Raw genomic sequence first — 20,336 nt, forward strand, 5'->3', positions numbered from 1 at the left:
TGGCCTTGAACTCACAGAGATCCGCCTGCCTCTGCCTCCCAAGTGCTGGGATTAAAGGCGTACGGCACCACGCCCGGCAATTATTTTTATTTCATGTTTTTCTTGTATGTAAGTTCGCCCATGTCATGCAATGCCCATGGAAGTCAGAAGAGGGCGTCAGATCCCCTGGAATTGCAGTTAGCCACTATGTGGGTGCTGGGAATCGAACCCAGGTTAGTCCTCTGGAAGAGTAGGGCACCACGCCCGGCAATTATTTTTATTTCATGTTTTTCTTGTATGTAAGTTCGCCCATGTCATGCAATGCCCATGGAAGTCAGAAGAGGGCGTCAGATCCCCTGGAATTGCAGTTAGCCACTATGTGGGTGCTGGGAATCGAACCCAGGTTAGTCCTCTGGAAGAGTAGCTTGTTTTCTTAACCACTGAGCCATCTCTCCAGCACCCCTTTCCAAGATTTTAAAAAGGCCTTCAGCCCATGTTACCAAGTAGGAGCCATGACAATGGGGATGAGGGCTATATTTTTTTTTCTTATTTAGTTTTATTCAAAATCATAAACTTAACTCTGCAATCCGGCTAGACTTGGAAGGGAGTAAGGAGAATATGGAACCCAAAGAACTGCACTGAGACATCAAGAGCAAAGATTATGGGATACTGCGAGCAGATGGGGTGGAGGGTGCTCTCTTGAGCTACAGAAGGAATGGTCTAGTGGTTAAGATGCATACAAGTGAAAAGTATTAGAGCTGTCCACAGTCAGAAATGGTGATCTTGCTGGTCTTGCCATTCCGTGACCCAAAGGGCTCCATGGCGTCCACAATGCTCATGCCTTCTTTCACCCTCCCAAAGACCACGTGTTTGCCATCCAACCACTCAGTCTTGGCAGTGCTGATGAAAAACTGGGAACAGCCGGGCGTGGTGGTGCACGCCTTTAATCCCAGCACTCGGGAGGCAAAGGCAGGTGGATCTCTGTGAGTTCAAGGCCAGTCTGGTCTACATAGTGAGTTCCAGGTCAGGTGGGGCTACAGCGAGACTGTCTCAAATAGACCGTAAAAAAAAAAAAAAAAGGAAAAACTGGGAACCGTTTGTGTTTGGTCCAGCATTTGCTATGGACAAGATACCAGGACCTGTATGCTTCAGGATGAAGTTCTCATCCTCGAATTTCTCCCCTTGGATTGACTTGCCACCAGTGCCATCATGGTGTGTGACATCACCACCCTGGCACATGAATCCTGGAATAATTCTGTGAAAGAAGGAACCCTTATAACCAAATCCTTTCTCTCCACAAAAGTTTTCTGTTGTCTTTGGAACTTTGTCTGCAAACAGCTTTCGGTCAACCACAATGTTGAAGAATGGGGGCGGGGCTGACCATGGCTGACAGCAAGCGGCTTCAGGGGACAGTGGCGTCTGCAAAGCCAAGGGTTGTTTATTTTTTTTGTTTTGAGACAGGGGTTCATGCAGTCCAAGGTGGCCTGGTACTTACTATGTAGCTGAGGATGACCTTGAACTTCTGATCCTCCTGCCTCCACTTCTCAAGTGCTGGGATTACAGGTGTGTGCCATACAGGTATGCACTATTACATCTGGTTTATGTGGCGCTAGGGAGGTGAACACTACCAACTGAGCCACATCCCTACCCCTCTGAAACTGTGTTCCAGATCCATAGAAGGCCGAATGTACCTCCAAAGATGTCCACATCAAAAGCCTTGGAACCTGTGGATATATTGCTTTACACAGCAAAGGGGATTTTACAGATGTTTTAAGGCTACAGACCTTGAGTCATGTAGGTTAAGACTGATTACTCAGTGGGCTCCTAACTTAAAAGCAGAGAAACCTTCCTATTGTGGACAGAAATAAAACATTACTGGATTTGAAAATGCAGAAGGGGCTACAAGCCAAGGAATGTGGTCAACCCTTAGAGAAAAGAGGCAAGGAAATGGACTTCTCTACAACCTTCAGGAAGCTATCCTGTTAATGTCAGTTTAAGGCAGTAAGACTTGTGTACAAGTTCTGACCAACAGAGCTGGAAGGTGAGAACTCTGCTGCTTCATGCCACTGTAGCTAAGAGAATTTGATATAGTGGCCATAAAAAACAAATACAAGGTCACTCAGAGAGAAAAGACAAGGGACAGACCAAGGGTTACCAGCAGTTCGATCAACCAAGGGGAGAAAAAGGGAGTCAGCTCCGTAGGCAGAAAGGGGAGAAGGGTGTAAAGTGGTAAGAGAGCAGAAATCCCCAAAGAAAGGAAAAGGCCCAAGGAGAAATGAGCCAGAGTTGAAAAGCTCACTGGTTAGAAAGGGCAGGGCAGGTGAACAGTCTTTGTATCTTCAAGTGCAGTTTTCCTGCTTCATTTTCCCAGAGCCACTAAAGCATTTGCATATAACAAACAGACTATCTCACTTGAAACTATTTCCTTCTCCCTTCCAGCAATAAAAGCTGGCATCTGAGAACTTTCACAACCTTGACTGATGCTGTAAACCCAGGTTCCAGAACAGCAGGTTTTACCACAGCATGAGCTGCAAAGAAATGCGGCTATTTTTATGAACTAATCCGACTCTGGGAGACCAACCAAACCCAGAGTGAGAAGAGCTCAGGCCTACCCTGAGTGCTGGGTAGGGACCATTTTAGGCAAAATGCTTAGTAGATATTCAGTCTCAGTGCACCTCTCATTTCCTAGAGACCCCCCTTTTATTATTAACAATACCCTATACCCTTTTTGTTTTGAGACAAGGTCTCATGTACCTGAGGCTGGCCTCAAACTCACTATGAAGCTGAGGAGGATCTTAACTTCAGATCCTCCTGCTTCTACCTCCCAAGTGCTAGGATCAGAGGAGCAGGCCACCACATCCTGCTACCTCTAGGGTCCTCTTCTGATCTCTAAGGCATCCCAGTATTTCAGTCTACCTTCCTGTGGTCCTAATCCCTGTATTTAAAGGCTCCATCCTGACCACCCCACAATACTTAAAGCTTCAAAATTACTGCTTACTCAGTTTACATCCACAGATGACCTCAGCTGCTAATTCAGAAGATGCCTAATTATTTTACTTAGACTGTTGGAGGCTCTTAGAGGATATTCACATTATGTATGAGTCCCCAGTACTGAGCATGTATGTGTGTATATATGTATCTACAAAAGACATGATCTCACATAGCCCAGGTTGGTCTCAAACTCCTGATTCTCCAGTCTCTACCTCCTAAGTGCTGGGATTACAGGCATGCACCACCATGCCCAGCTTGCTACTTAACACATTCTAAAAGGCAATGCTTACAAATGGGGGTAAAAAAGCCAGGCAGATCTCTGAGAGTTCAAGGCCAGCTTGGTCTCCATGGGGAATCCAGCCCAGCTATAGCTACAGGGAGACCCTGTCTCAAAAATACAAAACAAAAACAAAACCAAATGGGAAAAGACTTCATGCTGAAAAAGCCAGAGTGGAGAATCTTCTTAAACTACAGAATCTGCATCTGGCTTTGTGCTTCGTTCTCTCACAAGGGCCATGCATGACTTTTCTTTAACTGAACTTTCTACCACATTCAGTCTTCAGAATGGCTGTCACTTTCCGGGGGGGGGGGGGGCTGTCCTGGCTCCTCTTGTCATAAGCCTTCACAGCACACCTCTTATTCTTCTGAAGTGCCAATCACATAGGCAATTTTTTTGTTTGGTGTCCATTTCTTTGTCCAGCAGACGACACACTCTTGAGAGAGGACAATGTCTGCTTTGATCACTCACTACTGCCTCTTTGGTACCTTAAATGGCCAACACTCAGGAAAATTTGTTAAGGGGTGAGGGTGAGGAACTAGGATTCCTCTTCTTGGTCTACTGCAGATTTCTACCTTAGTGGCTCCTGGAAATAGACGGGGGAATTAAATAGTTGGACCTTCCAAGCTTAATGACTAAAAACTGCTGAATTTCCAGCATACCCAACACCCTATTTTCATCTCTGGTCTTGTCTAAAATCTGAAGCAGCAACACAGCCCAAGGTCAAGTGGGGCAGTTTTTCAACAAAGGGGCTGAGACAACTCAACAGAGCAAGGAAGGGGCTTCCCTAGATGCTGGGACAACTGGATTCTCATATGCAAAAGAACAAAAATGGTCTTATCCTTTGACACAAAAAGGCACTTGACATGGATCAGAAGGATAAGAGGCTGTAGGAGTCAACGTTGGTGAACTTGGGTTACTCAGTCCTTTTAGACATAAGGACAAAAGCAAAAAAAGTGACAAAAACAAACAAATGGAGCTGGGTATGCCCAGCACTTGGGAGGCAGAAGCAGGTGGGATTAAGGCCAACCTGGTCTACACAGCAAGTTCTAGGCCAGCTTGGCTAGAGAGACCCTGTTTCAAAAAACCCAAATAACAACAAAAAAAAACCCCAAACAAAACCAAGTGGGCTTCATTAAAATGAAAGGCTCCTATGCTTCAATAGGAACTATAAAAATATGTAATGTTACCAGGCGTAGTGGCACACGCCTTTAATCCCAGCACTAGGGAGGCAGAGGCAGGTGGATCTCTGTGAGTTCAAGGCCAGCCTGGTCTACATAGTGAGTTCCAGGACAGCTGGGGCTACAGGGAGACCCTGTCTCAAAATGACCAAAAAAAAAAAAAAAAAAAAAGTAATGTCAGCATTCAGCAGGCTAAGGCAAGTAGATCCAAAGTTCAAGGCCATCCATCCTCAGCTATACAGGTCAGCCTGGATTACATCAGACCTTACCATAAAAAAGAGGGGGGGGGGCAGGACCAGAAAGATGACTCAGCAGTTAAAGAGCACTTGTTGCTCTTTCAGAGGATCTAAGTTTGGTTCTCTGCATCCACATCAGGTGGTTCACAAGTGCCTGTAACTCTAGGGGATCCAATACTCTCTTCTGGCCTTGGTGAGCACTGCACTCACATGAACATACCTACACAAAGACATACATATATACACATAATTAAAATTAAATAAAATCACAGGGCTGGAGAGATGGCTCACCAGTTAACAGCACTGGCTGCTCTTGCAGAGGACCTGAGTTCAGCTCCCAATATGTTCATAGTGGCTAACAACCGGATGTAACTCCAGTTCCAGGGGATCTGTTGTCCTTTTCTGGCCTCTGAGAACACTGCATGCACATGGTGCATTTACATAAATGCAGGAAAAATGCACATACACATTTAAAAATAAACCTTTTTTAAAAAAAAGTCAGAAAAGACAACAAAATTGGAGAAGTAACTCTAAGTCACGTATTTCTCTAATAAGAAACTTTACCCCATGTAAGAAGAATTCATAACTCCACAATAAGAAGCTAAATAATTCAACTGAAAAAAGGGCAAAGGATGTGAAGAGACATTTTTTTTTTTTTTCAAATAAGATACACAAATGACTATGAACTACAAAGATTCTCAGCATCATTAGCCATCAGAGGAATGGCTATCAAAAGTATGATGAGTGCTAGAACTCCATGGGCATGGGGCTATAATGAAAACAACAGATACCAATGACTGGATAAACAGTGTCACAGCCATAAAACGTTATTTAGTCACAAAAAGGAAGAGTGCCTAGCATGCTACAATCTGGATGAACCCTGCAAACATTATGCTAAATAACAGAAGCATGTCACAGAGGACGACATATTGATTGTTCCATTCACACAAAATGTCAAGACTGTCAATCTATAGAGACAAAAAGTAGACTGGTAGTAGCCTATGGCTGGAGGTGGGGGACAGTTCAGGGGAAAACAGGATATAGGCTTTCTTCGTGGGGTGATAAAATGTTCTAGAATTTGGTGTTGGATATACAACCTTATGATTGTACTAAAAACTTCTGAACTGCATAATTTAAATGGATTAATTAGTATAGTATATAAATACACATCAGTAAAGCTGTTACAATTATTTTTCGCTGAGCCATCTCTCCAGCCACTACATCTTTAAAAAGTGTGATTAAAGGGGCTGGAGAGATGGCTCAGGGGGTTAAGAGCATTGAGCACTGACTACTCTTACAGAGGACCTGGATTCAATTCCCAGTACCCACACGGCAGCTAACAACCATCTGTTAACTTCAGTTCCAGGGAAATCTGATGCCTTCTTCTGACCTCCTCGGCCATTGCACAACACAGATGCATTTACACACATGCAGGTAATACACTCATACACATAAAATTTAAAAAATATATATATTTTTAAAAAAAATGTGGTAAGGGGCTGGAGAGATGGCTCAACGGTTAAGAACACTAGTTAGTTGTTCTTGCAGAAGACCTGGGTTCGAATCCCAGCACCCACATGGCAGCTAGCAACTGTCCATAACTCCAGTCCCAGGGGGTCCGACAGCCTCTTCTGGCCTCCAGGGGCATTGCACGACACAGGTGCCCTTACCTACATGCAGGCAATACATGCATACACATAAAATAAAAATAATAAATAAAATATAAAAAAAAAAGTGTGATTAAAAAAATTGCTGAATTTTTCTGCAAACCTCATATATTTAACTAATCTCACACTTATTTTCTCAAAGCATAAAGGACAGTCACAAAGATTTCTGACTCTTGGAACATTCTAAGTCCCAGTTCATTCGGTGCCCTGTGTACCTGTTAAACTGCCAAGGGACTGGTGCAGGAAATCCACTTGTGGTGAATCATGGGCCCTTGGCTTCTTGCAATGGATCATTTCACTTCTACGCAGCTATGGATTTTACTTTCCATAAGTTATCCTTAAAGCTTGAGGCAGTAGCACAAAGTTACACTCCTTCTTTCCTGCTGTGAGCTTCACTTCTTAGTGTTGTTTGAAACTCACTAGTTAAGGTTCTCAGGTTAAGAAAAGTACCAGGATGGCCAAATGCTGAATGTCAGATGTTGTGTTTTGAAGCTCTTGATGTCCTCTCCCTCTCTCCTAGGTCAGCTCTTCAGTTCTAGGACTGGGAACTAACTCCCTTACCCCTACTCTTCTGAACCAGGAACCACAGGTAGGAAGGGCTAAAGGGGCTGCCTGGAGCTTGGACTCCATTTCTTCATTCTGGGGTGCACAGTGGGCACCCACTCACTGCTTTCCTTCCCCTCATCATTCAGGGGGCTTCACTTGGTTGAACTCTGGGAAAGTTCCCCTGGCACTTCAGGGCAGGACAGCACAGAAGAGTCTGGATGGCAAAGAAAGGCTAAAAACTTCTCAAGTGAAAATTGTTGTCTATTGGGAATTGAGAGCAGGCTTCAACAGATACAGCCTCAGATAAATGAACAACTGGATTAGAAAAATAGTACGAAACTGAAGTCAGTTTTATTTTTAAGGTGCCTGAGATAAAATAAAACAACAACAAAAAAAACCCAAAAATCCAACAATAGTCTGAAGATAACATACCCTGAGTGTCAGGATGCTCGAGGGGCAGGGAGGATGGGGCTGCCAAAAGTAGGTAGAAGATCAATGTTTTCTAGCTTCAGAAAGTTAAGAGAGCCCAGACCATAGTTAGAGTGGCTTAATTACTGGTTACAGGTTCCTTACAAAGCTGTTAACCTGCACGAAAGAGAAGAAAACATTAAATTTCACATTTTCAATAGTTCACCCTCAATTCCTGTGTATCCAGTCCCATGAGTGTTTATGAGGGAAACAGGCCTGGAGAAGAAGAAAAGTGAGCTCCCAGGGTCAGATAGCACCGTGTGGCAGAGCTGGGAACACAATCTACTTTCCCTTGCTGTACAACACCTTAGAGGAGGAAGTCGGCTGGCCAGCATATGCTACAAGTCAATTAACTGCTAACCCAGATTCTCTGTACTGTGGGCATTTTATTTGTAACTTGTGTAAAATCTTATGTGCTCTAGAATGTGAAATGTGCTAGAGTACAAAGCCAAATACCCAATACAGAGCGCTCTGAAGCAGAAACTAAGACTCAGGTACAGCAACTGAAGCACCAGGAGAGCCAAACTCTTGTCCACCTTTCTCATGAGCTCCTCTTGTTTGGTGTCTTCTTCAGAGAAATCACCATTGACATCCAGCACCAGCACAGGTGTGTGCTGCAGAGTCTCGCAGTGGAGCCTGTAGGCAAGAATGAAACTTGAGCCCAGTGTCACCCCCTAGATCTCAATTCATGTGGCTTCTGACAGCACTGCCTGCAAATAACATTTAAAAAAAAGAATTCAAGCCGAGTGCCCAGAACTCGGATGCAGAGGCAGGCGGATCTCTGTGAGTTCAAGGCCAGCCTGGTCTATGTAGTGAGTTTCAGGACAGCTGGGGCTACAGGGAGACCCTGTCTCAAAAAGACCAAAAAAAAAAAAAAAAAAAAATCGGAAGTCTGAGAATTTTCTCTAGTCTTGAGACTGATACTGAGGTTAACACTCCAAATATTTTAAGTGAGTAACACCGAGCCTGAAGGAAGGAAGGTGGAAACCAGGAATGTCAATTAAAGTGGACATTTTTCTAAAACATTTTAGCCTTTCATTCTGAAGCAACTATGACCAGCATCAATCATGAGGTTCAACCTAGGGAAAAGAAAGGAAAGGAAGGAGGGAGGGAGCGAGTGAGAGCAGACAGAATCTAACAAGAGCCCCTTAGGATGAGTGGATTTTATTCACTATGATGTTTCTGGTTGGTAGATGCTGGGCATTTCCATCTACTTCCTTGGCAATGTTTAGCTCAGCATGGCTGTAAGAAGCAGGCCTGTCTTGCTCTTCTGTACTTACTTGGTTGTCTTGTGAATAAACCAGTCTTCGTGCTGACCATGTAGCTGTTGCAGATAGGCCAGCTCAATGCCTTTCTCTTCCTCTCTGGCTCTCTGGTACAGTCTCTTCAAACAAATCTAAAAGATACCACCTTGCTGTTACACTGCAATCCTACAGGTCCATGGGAGCCACAGTCTGTATGCTACCTCAGGTACAAGTTGTGACCTTGTACCTTGTTCTCTTATTCACGGGTACCATTTTCTCCATCTCGACCTCAGACTGTTCTTCTCTTGAGTATCCTGAGTCATTAGTGGCAAATACCATCCACCCAGACAGCTGAGCTGGGATTACCCTCTTTCTCTTCCACCCAACCACATCAAGGAGTCAGGAAACTCTCTTTGCTCTCTCCAGCTGCCTCTGTCCTTGCTTCTCTCACCTCTGCCTTGGCGCTCATGGCCTCTCATACAGACTACTGCAAAGTCCTCTGCCCCTTTGCCTCCTGGAGGTGAAGAAGTAACAAGAAGAGAGCACAGGCCTTGGAGGGAGAAGGTGCAGGAGTCAATCAGCCAGTGTCATGTGCTTGCCCTGTAATCTCAGTGGGCTGCCTGTTCCTGGTCCTCATCTACCCATAGGTAGCTCTGTGAGGATGCTCTGTGGTGAGGCACACCAGGTTAGATACTGGCAAGAGCTATTCTCTACTTCCAGCTTGTCCCTCACTCCAGAATTCTTTGGCACGCCAATTAATGGCATCTGTGTCCCTGTTTAAAATACTTTACTTCACCAGGCGTGGTGGTGCATGCCTTTAGTCCCAGTACTCCAGCACTTGGGAGGCAGAGGCAAAGGCAGGCAGATCTCTGAGTTCAAGGCCAGCATGGTCTACATAGTGAGTTCCAGGCCAGCTAGAGCTACAGGGAGACCCTGCCTCAAAAAGTCCAAACAAAACAACACTTTACTTCATAGGTTCTTTACTGGCTACAGTTGTGACCAAAGGCTTTAAGGAAGTATGATCTTCCTAAAAGTTCTCCCTTTCAGCCTCTCAGGTACTAGGATTAGAGGCATATTCCACATGCCTGAGGTGCCATTCTACTTATGAAATGGTAAGTAATCTGAAATACCTCTTTCATATTATACAAGCACTCACTCAGAGTAGATTACATTTGCATAGTCAAAGGTAAAACAAGTTAAAACTAAACAAAACGTGCATCTTGACACTAGCTCCCTTCCCCCTGCTCCTCTGCAGAACTCTAGTCTGCTTCCATCTGCAGGTCTGAAGTTCTATGGCTCTGCAAACTGTCTCTTTCTTCACCGGCTCTGCAAACTGTCTCTTTCTTCACCGGGCACACAAGGCCACCTCTCCTGCTTGTCTTCAACTTCCTTAGCTCTTTGCTTGCTCACTGCTTCAGCCATATTTGACCTCTTTCCTGTGAGACAAGTCCAAGCTCCTTCACACCTCAAAACCTCTGCTCCAAATGTTTGTTTTGCCTGAACTACCCTTGGTCCTCTTTCTGCCTGGCCAAACGTTTCATTATTCAATGTCACCTGCCCTAGAGATGGATCAACCCACTGACTTAGGATTTTCCCTCTTGTCTTACTTCTCCCTTAAGGAAATTAAGCCACGTATCTTTTTAAATTTATTTATTATTTTTATTTTATGTGTATGAGTTTTATGCCTGTATGTAGGTAAGTGCACCTGTGTCGTGCAATGCCCACAGAGGACAGAGGAGGCCATCAGATCCCCTGGAACTGGAGTTATGGACAACTGTTAACTGCAATATGGGTGCTTTTTAAAGACCCCTTTTCTTTCTTTTTTGCAAGTCTTGTTCGTTCAGGTAGACCTGGAATGCTACAGCCCAGTTTTTTCAGTCTACTCCTGACTTTAGCTACCCAGTTCTCCTCATTCATAACCAATGTGATTAGTAACTAGACTTTCAGCAACAGCTTATGTAGATATACATTCTTTACCCATCTTTTGAAAATGTATGTAAAAGATGTCCCATTCTACACTCTGCACTTGTTTTTTGATTTACTTAATAGTATGTCTTAGATAGCTGGGTATGGTTCATGCCTGAAAATCCAGCACTGAAAAGCTGAGATAGGAGGAATGCTGCTAGTTTGAGTCTACCCTGGGCTACACTGTGAGTTCCAGGTCAGGTTGGGCTACAGAATGAGCCTTGTCACAAAACAGCAGTAGCAACCAAAAGCAAACGAAAACCAACTGGTACAGAAAGAAGTTTCTCATTCTTTTTATAGTTTCAGCTGTTTGATTGGAACATAGAATACATTCAACAAGTCGCCTCTGATGAGCACTAGGGCTATCTCCACTACTTGGCTACTACAAAGACTGCTGTGTATACCAGTGCAGTCTGCCTGTGTGCATGCATATCTGTGGACTCAACTCCAAGTATCAGGATTAATAGCAAAGGTGTGAGCTCTTCTTAGTACCCACCTCCTCAGAAGTAACCAGCTCACATTCTGACAAGCAGGCAGCTTTAGAATTTCTAAATGCAGCAAAACTAATTAACTGTCCTCTCTGAGAGAATTGGAGTCAACGAATAGTTAAAAAAAAAAAAACATATAACCATGTTTTCAAGTACATACAAGGACAGAACAATTCTTACAAAAGATATTTCTAATTATTCATGCATTGAATGCAGATAAACACTGATGCCATCCTGGACTATTAAAATCAGCTAACATTTCCCCCTTTTATTATTAATTTTCTAAATATAGTAAACTTTTCTTCTCCCTAAAGTCTACGTAGTCTTATTTTGAGCATCTGGCATAATTCTTCCTTTACTGACATGGTTATTAATGAATTCTTCTAAAATAAAAGACCCAGTGGAACAGTCTTGCCTGGCCCCACTTTGTTTCAGTCCTACAGGGAAGACACCTGGGTGAGAAGTGAAGATGGTGTCAGTGAAAGTGGCAAGGCAGGGACCCCTGGTCCTGAGCCTGATGGGCTGACTTCTGGGGTCTGCATATTGCCGTTCAAGCCTCAAGCCCAGGGTGGCACTTGTTACCATGCAGCCCCAGGCACAGCTGGGCTCCCCGAGGCACACAACAACTATACTCTGTTCTTCTGAGGGGTGGGGGAACAAAGGTCTAGTTACTTCTCTTCTGATTTTTTTCCTAAATTGCCAGCTTTTGGCTTTCTGGAATTTAGGGGACAACAGGTAGGCAAGAGCTGAAGGCCCTGCTGAGGTCTATCTCACATGCTTTGATGCCAGTATTTCCCAGGACTCTGTGATGGAGTACTGGGTACTGGCACCCCCTTTTAAAGAGATATATCAACATCTGTCTTGTTCTTCCTTTGAATGTAGTGTATCTCTGAATCCCACAGAAGAGGCCAAAGAACAATATGGGCATTCCTAGGTTCCTGTAACTAATCCACTGAAACAACACTAAAATTTTGATTTAAATTCAAAATACATGCTTTTTTGTTTTTTCTCCCATTAAGCTGTAGTAATTATTCAAGTCTCCTCATTCTATGTGAGACAAAATACTTCAATTTGCCTCTCCAAAAGGAAAAGCCAGCCTACTGATAATCGCCATAATCACCTTCACACAGGTCCCTCAAGCGCATTAAGAAGGGAGGTGAGGAGACCTGCCGGCTTTCTTTACGGGTCCCAGGGTCTGCATTCAACCTTCACAGACCAGAAACAAGAAGGCAGGCAGCCCTGTTTTACTCCAAGGACTGGGTCAGCCCACGGCTCCTCTGATCCTCCCAGCAGTGTTGTCATGGCACTGAGCTGCCAGTGCTGCTGTTCTGTCTCTCTTCACCTTCAACCTTCTTTCAGCCCAGCTTTCTCAAGACTATGGGAAATCTGTTATCTCCTCTAACTCTACCTATATCTCCAGTCTGTTCAACTTCTCACCTGACCCCTGGAGAACCTCTCTGTGTCCCTGGCCTCAACCACTTCATACTGTCCTCTTCGGAATGGACTCCTCTTTCCCCGCTTTCTCAATCTATTCTCTACTTTTAAAGCTACTTACCATCATAATTTGACTCTTCTAAGTTTTCTCCAAAGCAATGAAGCCTACTGAAGCAGTCATGAAAATGTGACCCAGGTAGTCAACAACTTGATTTCAGCCTGGGTCTCTGCACAGAAGGTTCTTCTCAGTCCTCAGGCCTCACTGAACCTCTAGTTCAATTTTATTCTAAACCTGAGGCACCATTTAGAATCTCTTACTCCCACAATCTAGCTTCTGTGTCACAATCTAGAAACTCCAGTTTCCAAGATGCCTTAATGTGACTAGTGAGATAGCTCAGTGGGTAAAGATGCCTGCTATGTAAGCCTGGTGACCTGGGTTTGATCCCTGGAATCCATGTAAAGGTAGAAGGAAGAGAACTGATTCCATAAAGTTATCCTCTGAGCTTCATACACACTGTGGCATGTGTATTCCTGTGTACTGAGCTTCATATACACTGTGGCATGTGTATACCTGTGTGTGCGCGCACGCGCGCACACACACACACACACACATCAAAGACACATAACAACAACAACAGCAACAACTGTCCCTTCCTGAGGTGAGGTCCTTCCTTCCAGTTCTCTCCTGGGGCCTGTGCAAGGTGAGGTGACAAGAACTGTCCCACTTGTTCTCTAACTTTGCTCAGTCTGCCCTCAGGCTCCCTTCTGTCCAAGAGCTCAGCTCCACCTCTGAAAACCATGGGCTCCAGACTGAGGACAGCTGGCCTGCTTTCTGCAACGATAGGTATTCCTGGCATCTGACTGTACCTGTAAAGTATTGCTCAAAAGCTGACAGCAGTGTATCTCTGAAAAGGTTTGCTTTGACTTTGAATCCTGCCCCACAGTCTTTGGAGAGATCTACTTTCAGACAAAGCCTCCTTCAGTAGAAAGTTTGCCAAGTGCTAGCCAAGGTCACTGTCAGTCATCAGAAGCCAAGGGCCAAAGCTGTCTCCAGAGGACTCCTGTCATGACATCATCCTATGTGCCAAGTTGGAGAGCCAGAACACGTACTTCTGCAATCTAGCCGGACTTATTGGGGGCCTCTTCAAGGTCTAAAAAGGGGCTATGAGTTGGTAATACCAGGAGGAGGTTAGGAAACCCTTCCATGCTTCCCTACATCCTAGTCAGAAAACAAAGGTGACCACTGCTGCCTCAGATGACCTGACAGGGGAAGGAATCACTGAGGCGGGAAGCTGCAATTCTAAGTGTCTGATGCGCAAACCTGGAGCTGTAGAAACAATGCCCAATTTGTTCTGGCTTGTTGCTCCAACACGAGGGCCCCTTGAATGCAGAGTCAACTGCATGTGCATACTGCTGCCTGCGCGAAATTGGTGCTCAATGCTAGAGCAGCAGTGTCCACCCACCACTATCTGCTAGGTGATACTCACAGCCTAACTTCTCCAACCAGAAAACCTCTTAGGTTTCATGCAGCTCTAACATCTAAGGCTTTATGTTCAGAGTTACCTGGGGAGAAGCCTGGAGGTAGATGAAGCCATGTAATGAAAGCCGGCTGGCAAACGCCTGCAGGAAAAAAGAGTGCCAGTCCTGATAGATGTGCCACTCGATGTCACTGAGGGAACCATTTTCAAAGAGATTCTTTGCAAAGATATACCTGGTTGAAAATGTTGAGTGGGTGGGTGGGGTGGATTAAGAATGGGAATGGGATGAAAGTCAGAGGAGAGAGAGAAGCAGAAAAATCAATAGCCAACTTATTCAATGTCCATCCAAACCTTGTAACCCTTCTGCCTCCTCATCAGCCCTTAGGTAATTTGAATTCTTTTTAAAAAATATTTATTATTTTAATTTTATGTGTATGAGTGTGTTGCCTGCATGTATGTGAGTGCACCTGTGTCATGCAATGCCATGGAGGTCAGAAGAGGGCTTTGGATTCCCCTGGAACTGGAGTTAAAGGATGGTTCGTAGCCACCATGTGGGTGCTGGGAATTGAACCCAGGTCTCTGCAAGATCAGTCAGTGATCTTAACCGCTGAGCCATCTCTCCAGCCCCAATTTGAATTCTTTTTAAGGTTTATTTTTATTATGTTTGTGTGTGTGTGTGTGTGTGTGTGTGTGTGTGTGTGTGTAGGTTTGTATATATGCGTGCTGGTGCCTACAGAGGTGGGCGCTATATCCCCTGGAGCTAGTTATAATCACTTTATGAACCATCTAATGTGGGTGCTGTGAATGGAACTCGGGTCCTCTACAAAAACAGCAAGCAGTCTTAAGCACTGAACCCCAGAAATTTGAATTCTTAGTCTATAGCTCCTGTACTGCTCAGCACTGTGATGACAAAGAGCACCTGGACACAGAGGCCCACACTTTAGTTCCCAAATGGAGTAACTCACTGCAAGGAAAGAACTGTAGAAGAGGAAGCCCGTCAGAACACACAGCAGTTGTGTGTGTGGAAACCTGAACTTTGGAGACTATAACAAGGCTCCAAACACACCCAAGTGAATGCAGGCTATATCCACCCTCTGCGTATCATTCAGGACTAAGGGTTTCTGAGTGTCCAGAAGCTGAGCCATCTTGTCTAGTTGAGAAGTGGAGGGAGTCTTCTTTCTGTGGTGTCAGCTATGGAGCAGGAAATCCGTTTCTGACTGACTTCAGTATTACCAACAAAGCAGTCTCTCCTCCAGAGCACATAGGAGTCTTACTTTCTCTGCTGAGTTTCTAAGTCAGATAAAATACTGAGAAAGCTGAAAAATCTAACTTCCCTCTGCTTACTTCCATAACAAAAGGAGGATCTGGTAAATTAGGAAATCAGAGCTGAACAGAAACTGTGGCTTCAGAAGAGTCAATTTTGCTTTCAAGGCTTAGGCATCTGATACAAAACACAATGTACATCCTCAACAATGAACTCTAGTTTCTAAGGCAATGCTCAGCAACTGGCCACTTCTGGGAAAATGAAATTCAGAATCCTGTGTGTGAATAACTTAGGGAAGCACAAACTGTAAGGATGTGTCACCCTTAGAGAGGAGCATTCAGAGTAACTGAGGATCTGATTCCAGCTGCAGCTTTCATAAACCACTAACTCTCCGCCCACTGCTGTGATGACTCGTTTCTCACTCATGAAGTGCTCAGAAGGGTGACTGCCACATGGTATTCAACACATCTCAGTTATGACTGCATTTCCTGGGCTACAAAGAAGTTAATATTCAAACTCTAAAAGCAAACTTGTCTAGTCTAGAATGTTTTAGATACAGGTTAGCTAAAGGGAACAAGAAGGTGACTTTTGTGACTCAAGTTCTGGAAACTGCTGCCAGTTTCTCCATAGACAACTAGAAGATGAAAGGCTGGATCTTACAAATACAAGTTAATAACCGGCCAGGAGTGGGGCACATGCCTTTAATTCTAGCACTTGGAAAGCAAAGGCAGAAGCAGGTGGATCTCTCTGAGTTCAAGGCTAACCAGCTAACCTGGTCTACATCCAAATGGCAAGTTCCAGGCCAGCTGGGGCTACATAGTGAGATGCTATCTAAAACAAACAAAAAAAACCCAGAAAGAAACTTAACAACCCTACAGAAGGACCTTTGCCCCTCTCCTGTGGGTAAGTACTTCCCTTATTTCTCCAAAGCTGGTGGTGATGGGCAGGAAGAGGGGCAAAATGGGAGGGGGCTGAACATGGAGTGGAGTGGGGATGGGGTAGGGGAGTGTAAGAGTTGCAGATGGAACAGGGTTGAGGACCTAGCAGTTCAGAGCTCTGTTTTAAAACCACACTAGTATTTCCTTTAACTCAATCAGAAAAGTGTTGGATATCTTCTCTGCAATCCACTTCCTTTCAGAACACCTATCACAAGAATGGGAGAGTTTGAATACTCTTAAGATTAGAATTTATAACAGGCTATCCTTTTGGACTCAAAATGCCCTCTTAGGTTAAATCATCTACAATATTGTAACTGCTCACAGTATAATACTCCCTATTCCTTTACAAGGAAATGTCAAATTCTGGATAGCTCCTTAACAAAGCACTTCTGCCAGGCATGGTGGCACATGCCTGTAATCCTAGCACTCGGGAGGATCACTCATGAGTTTGACGCCAGCCTGGTCTACACAGTAAGTTCTGGGCAAGTCAGGGCTATAAGGCCATCCTGTTTCAAAAACAAGCAATGAAATCAAAGCATCTGTAACCAATAAGCACTTCACTGTTAATTTTCCTTTGAGAAGTCTCTCACGTGTCTAACCATAAAAGAGGCTAGAACTCAAAAAGATCAACTGGGAATACTTCCGAACAGCCCAGGTAGTTTTATGTAGGTTCAACTTCCCAGCCTGAGAAACATGGCTTGGGAAAGGAAGACAGGCAGTGGCACACCTACAGTGGAAAATGAACTAAAACCCAAAGCCCAGCTACCTCAAGAGCAGACTCTTCTTCGGGCCTGAAAGGAAGGAGGAATGTATGGCCTGCAGTGCTTCTTCCATGTTTTTAATGGGATTCTGAGGTGGATCTGAACAATCACATGTCATTTACAAATGAACCTTTACTTTTTTTTGGTCTTTTTGAGGCAGGGTCTCCCTGTAGCACCAGCTATCCAGGAACTCACTATGTAGACCAGGCTGGCCTTGAACTTACAGAGACCCACCTGCCTCTGCCTCCCGAGTGCTAGGATTAAGGGCATGCACCACCACGCCTGGCATGAACCTTTATTTTTAAATTCTAGGAGGCTTCATGGGAGTAGTAAGAGCTAGAACTAGTTTACTTAATTTGGGATTAAATGGGTAACTAAGTGTCTCCAGCGGTGGGGACAATGAAAATGCAGTATTTTCAATACTGATAAATCAGTTGATCTCAAGACATTATTTTACTTGAAAGCACTATTTCTTCCACAAAAGTCATTTGCAGCCTTCAAATTCAAAGCAGCATCTAGATCAAGCCACACTGTGCCCTTCCTGTAGATGGCCTAATCCCATAGCATGGTCTCTGTAGCGGCCCATAATCCAGGGCCTGCATGAACTAGCTTTCCTGGAACAGATGGACTCATTTCCCAGACCAGCTGCTAGACCTCACTGAAAGGACTTCACAGCGTGCTCCTTTAGGTGGATGATGGCCTTTCCCATGAAGTCACATGGGTACAAGGTAGGCAGACACTGGCCAGCAGTAAGCTCTGTTACGTAAGATGATCAGAAAAGGCTGAATTGAAGATAGAAGTCAATTTCAAATGTGTTGTTTCTGTCTCAATATCCTTTCTTGAAGAATAAAAAAGGATGAATAGATTACTTGCACTGTTTTAAGAACACAAATTTTGCACTGGAGAGATGGCTCAGTGGTTAAGAACACTGGTTGTTCTTGCAGAAGACCTGGGTTTGAATCCCAGAACCCACATGGCTATTCTGTGTCTTCCACTTTCTACCATGTAATAATTACAGCAAGCAGTAACCACCTTGCCTCTCTACTGGAAAATAAAGAAGGAGAGGATAGTCAGTGGCACTGTGGGAAACTGTAGTCAAAGTAGGAAAATCAGAATCTCCTTTCTTGACACATATGATAATTCAGTAGAGTTATAACTTTGGACACATTTGTGTAGAGTTGTCTTTAAAGAGTATACAGACTTTCAGGGTTGGGGAAGTTTATTGGTAAAGTCCTTAGTTTGCAAGTACAAGGACCTGAATTCAATACCCAAAATCACATTAAAAAACCAGGTTTGTAATCCCAACACTTGGAAGGAAGAGAAAGGTGGATCCCTGCGGCTCACTGGCCACTGGCCTAGCCTATTTGGTCGGTTCCATACTAGTGAGAGACACTATTTTAAAAAAAAAGTTGTTATGGTACCTAAGGAATGACAATCAAGGTTGTCCTCTGGCCACCACATGCATGTGCATACATGTGCATATGTATATATACATATACACAAAAAAGACACTTTGTTTTGTTTTTGAGACAGGGTGTTGCTGTATAGCCCTTGTTGGCCTGGAACTCACCATATAGACTAGGCTGGCTTTGAACTCAGAGAGATCTACCTGCCTCTGCTTCCCGAGTGCAGGTATTAAAGGCGAGCACCACCACAGCTGGCACAACAAGTTTTCAGAGTAGAGTTTTCAATGACTAGTGAACCTAGTGCAGGGCCTATACAAGGAAAGATTATGCCAAAATGAGCATGGGGTGTGTGTTTGACAGGGTGTTTGGTGTCTTACCTGTCACTATATACAGACCTCTCAAGGATCTGTACAGGCTTCTCTGCCTGTAAGAGTCTCTCAGGGAAGGGCTCCAGCTGTACTTTCAGGCGGCTCAGAAAGGAAAATGTCTGGAACGTGTAGGACCATCTCGCTGGTTCCCGGTACATCATGTCCAGCAAATTTCCAAGACTCTGGGTAGTGTCAGCCTACAGCAAACATAAAAACGGAGAATTTCCAAGGAGTATTATTCATATACACCTCACCCTTTGCCCCCCCGCCCCCCCGCCGGAAGTTCAATACCTAATGAGAAATAATCACAGACATTTCCTTCCACTAAAAGAACATAGTGAGATCCTCCAGTGCAGTTGAAACTATGTAATTAGAGAGGAGACTGCCCTACCTTGTGTGACAAGAATGTGACAGAGGGAGCTGACATGCCACATTCAATGTAACAGAGAAGAGCAGAGCAAAACTTGCATATAGAATTCACACATGCCCTGAATGTTGGACTTGGAGAGTCTGTCTAGAGTAAGATAACAACCAACAGTCACCTAAAATTCTACTTTGAATGAAATCCTTCTAACTTAAATATCAGATTCCATCTGTGGTTATTTCTTCCTGAAACTTCAAGGCAAGTAAGAAGACAATTGCTTTATTTGAGAATCTAAACCATCAATGGGTCATACAAATAGAATTCTGCATCTTTCATAGAGGGGTCATACTTTGTTCAGACAAACACTTATCCTTCTCTATTCCAAGCACTATACTACTAAATGCAATTTGAATACTTTCACTGATTCCGGATGTACAGGTATGAACACAGGATATATAGGAGCCCTGGATTATTTTCTGGTTCAATGCAAAAGTGAATTTTGAGCAAAGTGGATCTGCATTTACTCATGCAATCGCTGTTAAGAAAAAGTTTGTGTGGATGAGGCACTATAGGAGCAAGGTGCTATAAAGGATGTAAAAATAAGTAACATGCATTTCAACCTTCACCATGTTGCTATTTCATCTAATCTTCAGAGCAGCTTCATGAGATGGTAACTGAGAGGAAGGTCCACTCAGAGACTAATTTGTGTAAGGTCTCATAGGGAATTAAGTGAAGAATGGGGCTCAGACCATGCTTCCCTTAACCTCTTCATTTTAAAACCTCTCCTATAATGGTGAACAAGATGTGGTGACTGAACTCAAGGAGATCACAATATGAATAAAAGAGGATGGCTGATATATAAAGAGCTAGAATATAAAGCTGAACATGTGAGAAATGTTCAATCATGTATGGGGTAAAGAATTGAAAGAAGTTTCTGGCAAAAAATAACATTAAGCTAGGAAATAAATGATGAGTCAAATCTTCACAGATGGAAATGGGGATTAAGGAAACAGCATTTGGGCTGGGAGGAAATTGACTACCATGTAAGAATGAGAAGAATGAGGGGCTAGAGAGATGGCTCAGTGGTTAAGAGCACTGGCTGCAATTGCAGAGAACATGGGTTCAATTCCCGTCACCCACATGGCAGCTAACCATTCAACTCTAGTTCCAGGGGATCCAACACCTTCTTCTGTCCTCCGTGGGCATTGCACGACACAGGTGCACTTACCTACATGCAGGCAATACACGCATACACATAAATGCGTGTATTGCCTGCATGTA

At 44.0% G+C, this 20,336-nt stretch overlaps 1 protein-coding gene across 10 annotated transcripts in view; it reads right to left on the minus strand.

Annotated features, from left to right (window-relative positions):
- Nucleotides 1-20,336, minus strand: part of Dguok (deoxyguanosine kinase) — a 50,404-nt gene that overhangs the window by 7,931 nt on the left and 22,137 nt on the right. For 2 of the 10 annotated variants that reach the window (XM_029555986.1, XM_029555987.1), the window contains 4 exons: nucleotides 18,701-18,888; nucleotides 14,040-14,187; nucleotides 8,626-8,741; nucleotides 7,712-7,981 (listed from right to left, as the gene is read on the minus strand). In XM_029555986.1, the coding sequence (XP_029411846.1) occupies nucleotides 7,732-7,981; nucleotides 8,626-8,741; nucleotides 14,040-14,187; nucleotides 18,701-18,888 (702 nt within the window). In that variant the 3' untranslated portion in view covers nucleotides 7,712-7,731. The other 8 variants (XR_003847024.1, XR_607960.3, XM_008852859.3 and 5 more) reach the window with 8 other exon arrangements.

The sequence above is a fragment of the Nannospalax galili genome, unplaced genomic scaffold (assembly GCF_000622305.1).
Source record: "Nannospalax galili isolate Female #2095 unplaced genomic scaffold, S.galili_v1.0 scaffold527, whole genome shotgun sequence".
NCBI classification, from domain to species: Eukaryota; Metazoa; Chordata; class Mammalia; order Rodentia; family Spalacidae; genus Nannospalax; species Nannospalax galili.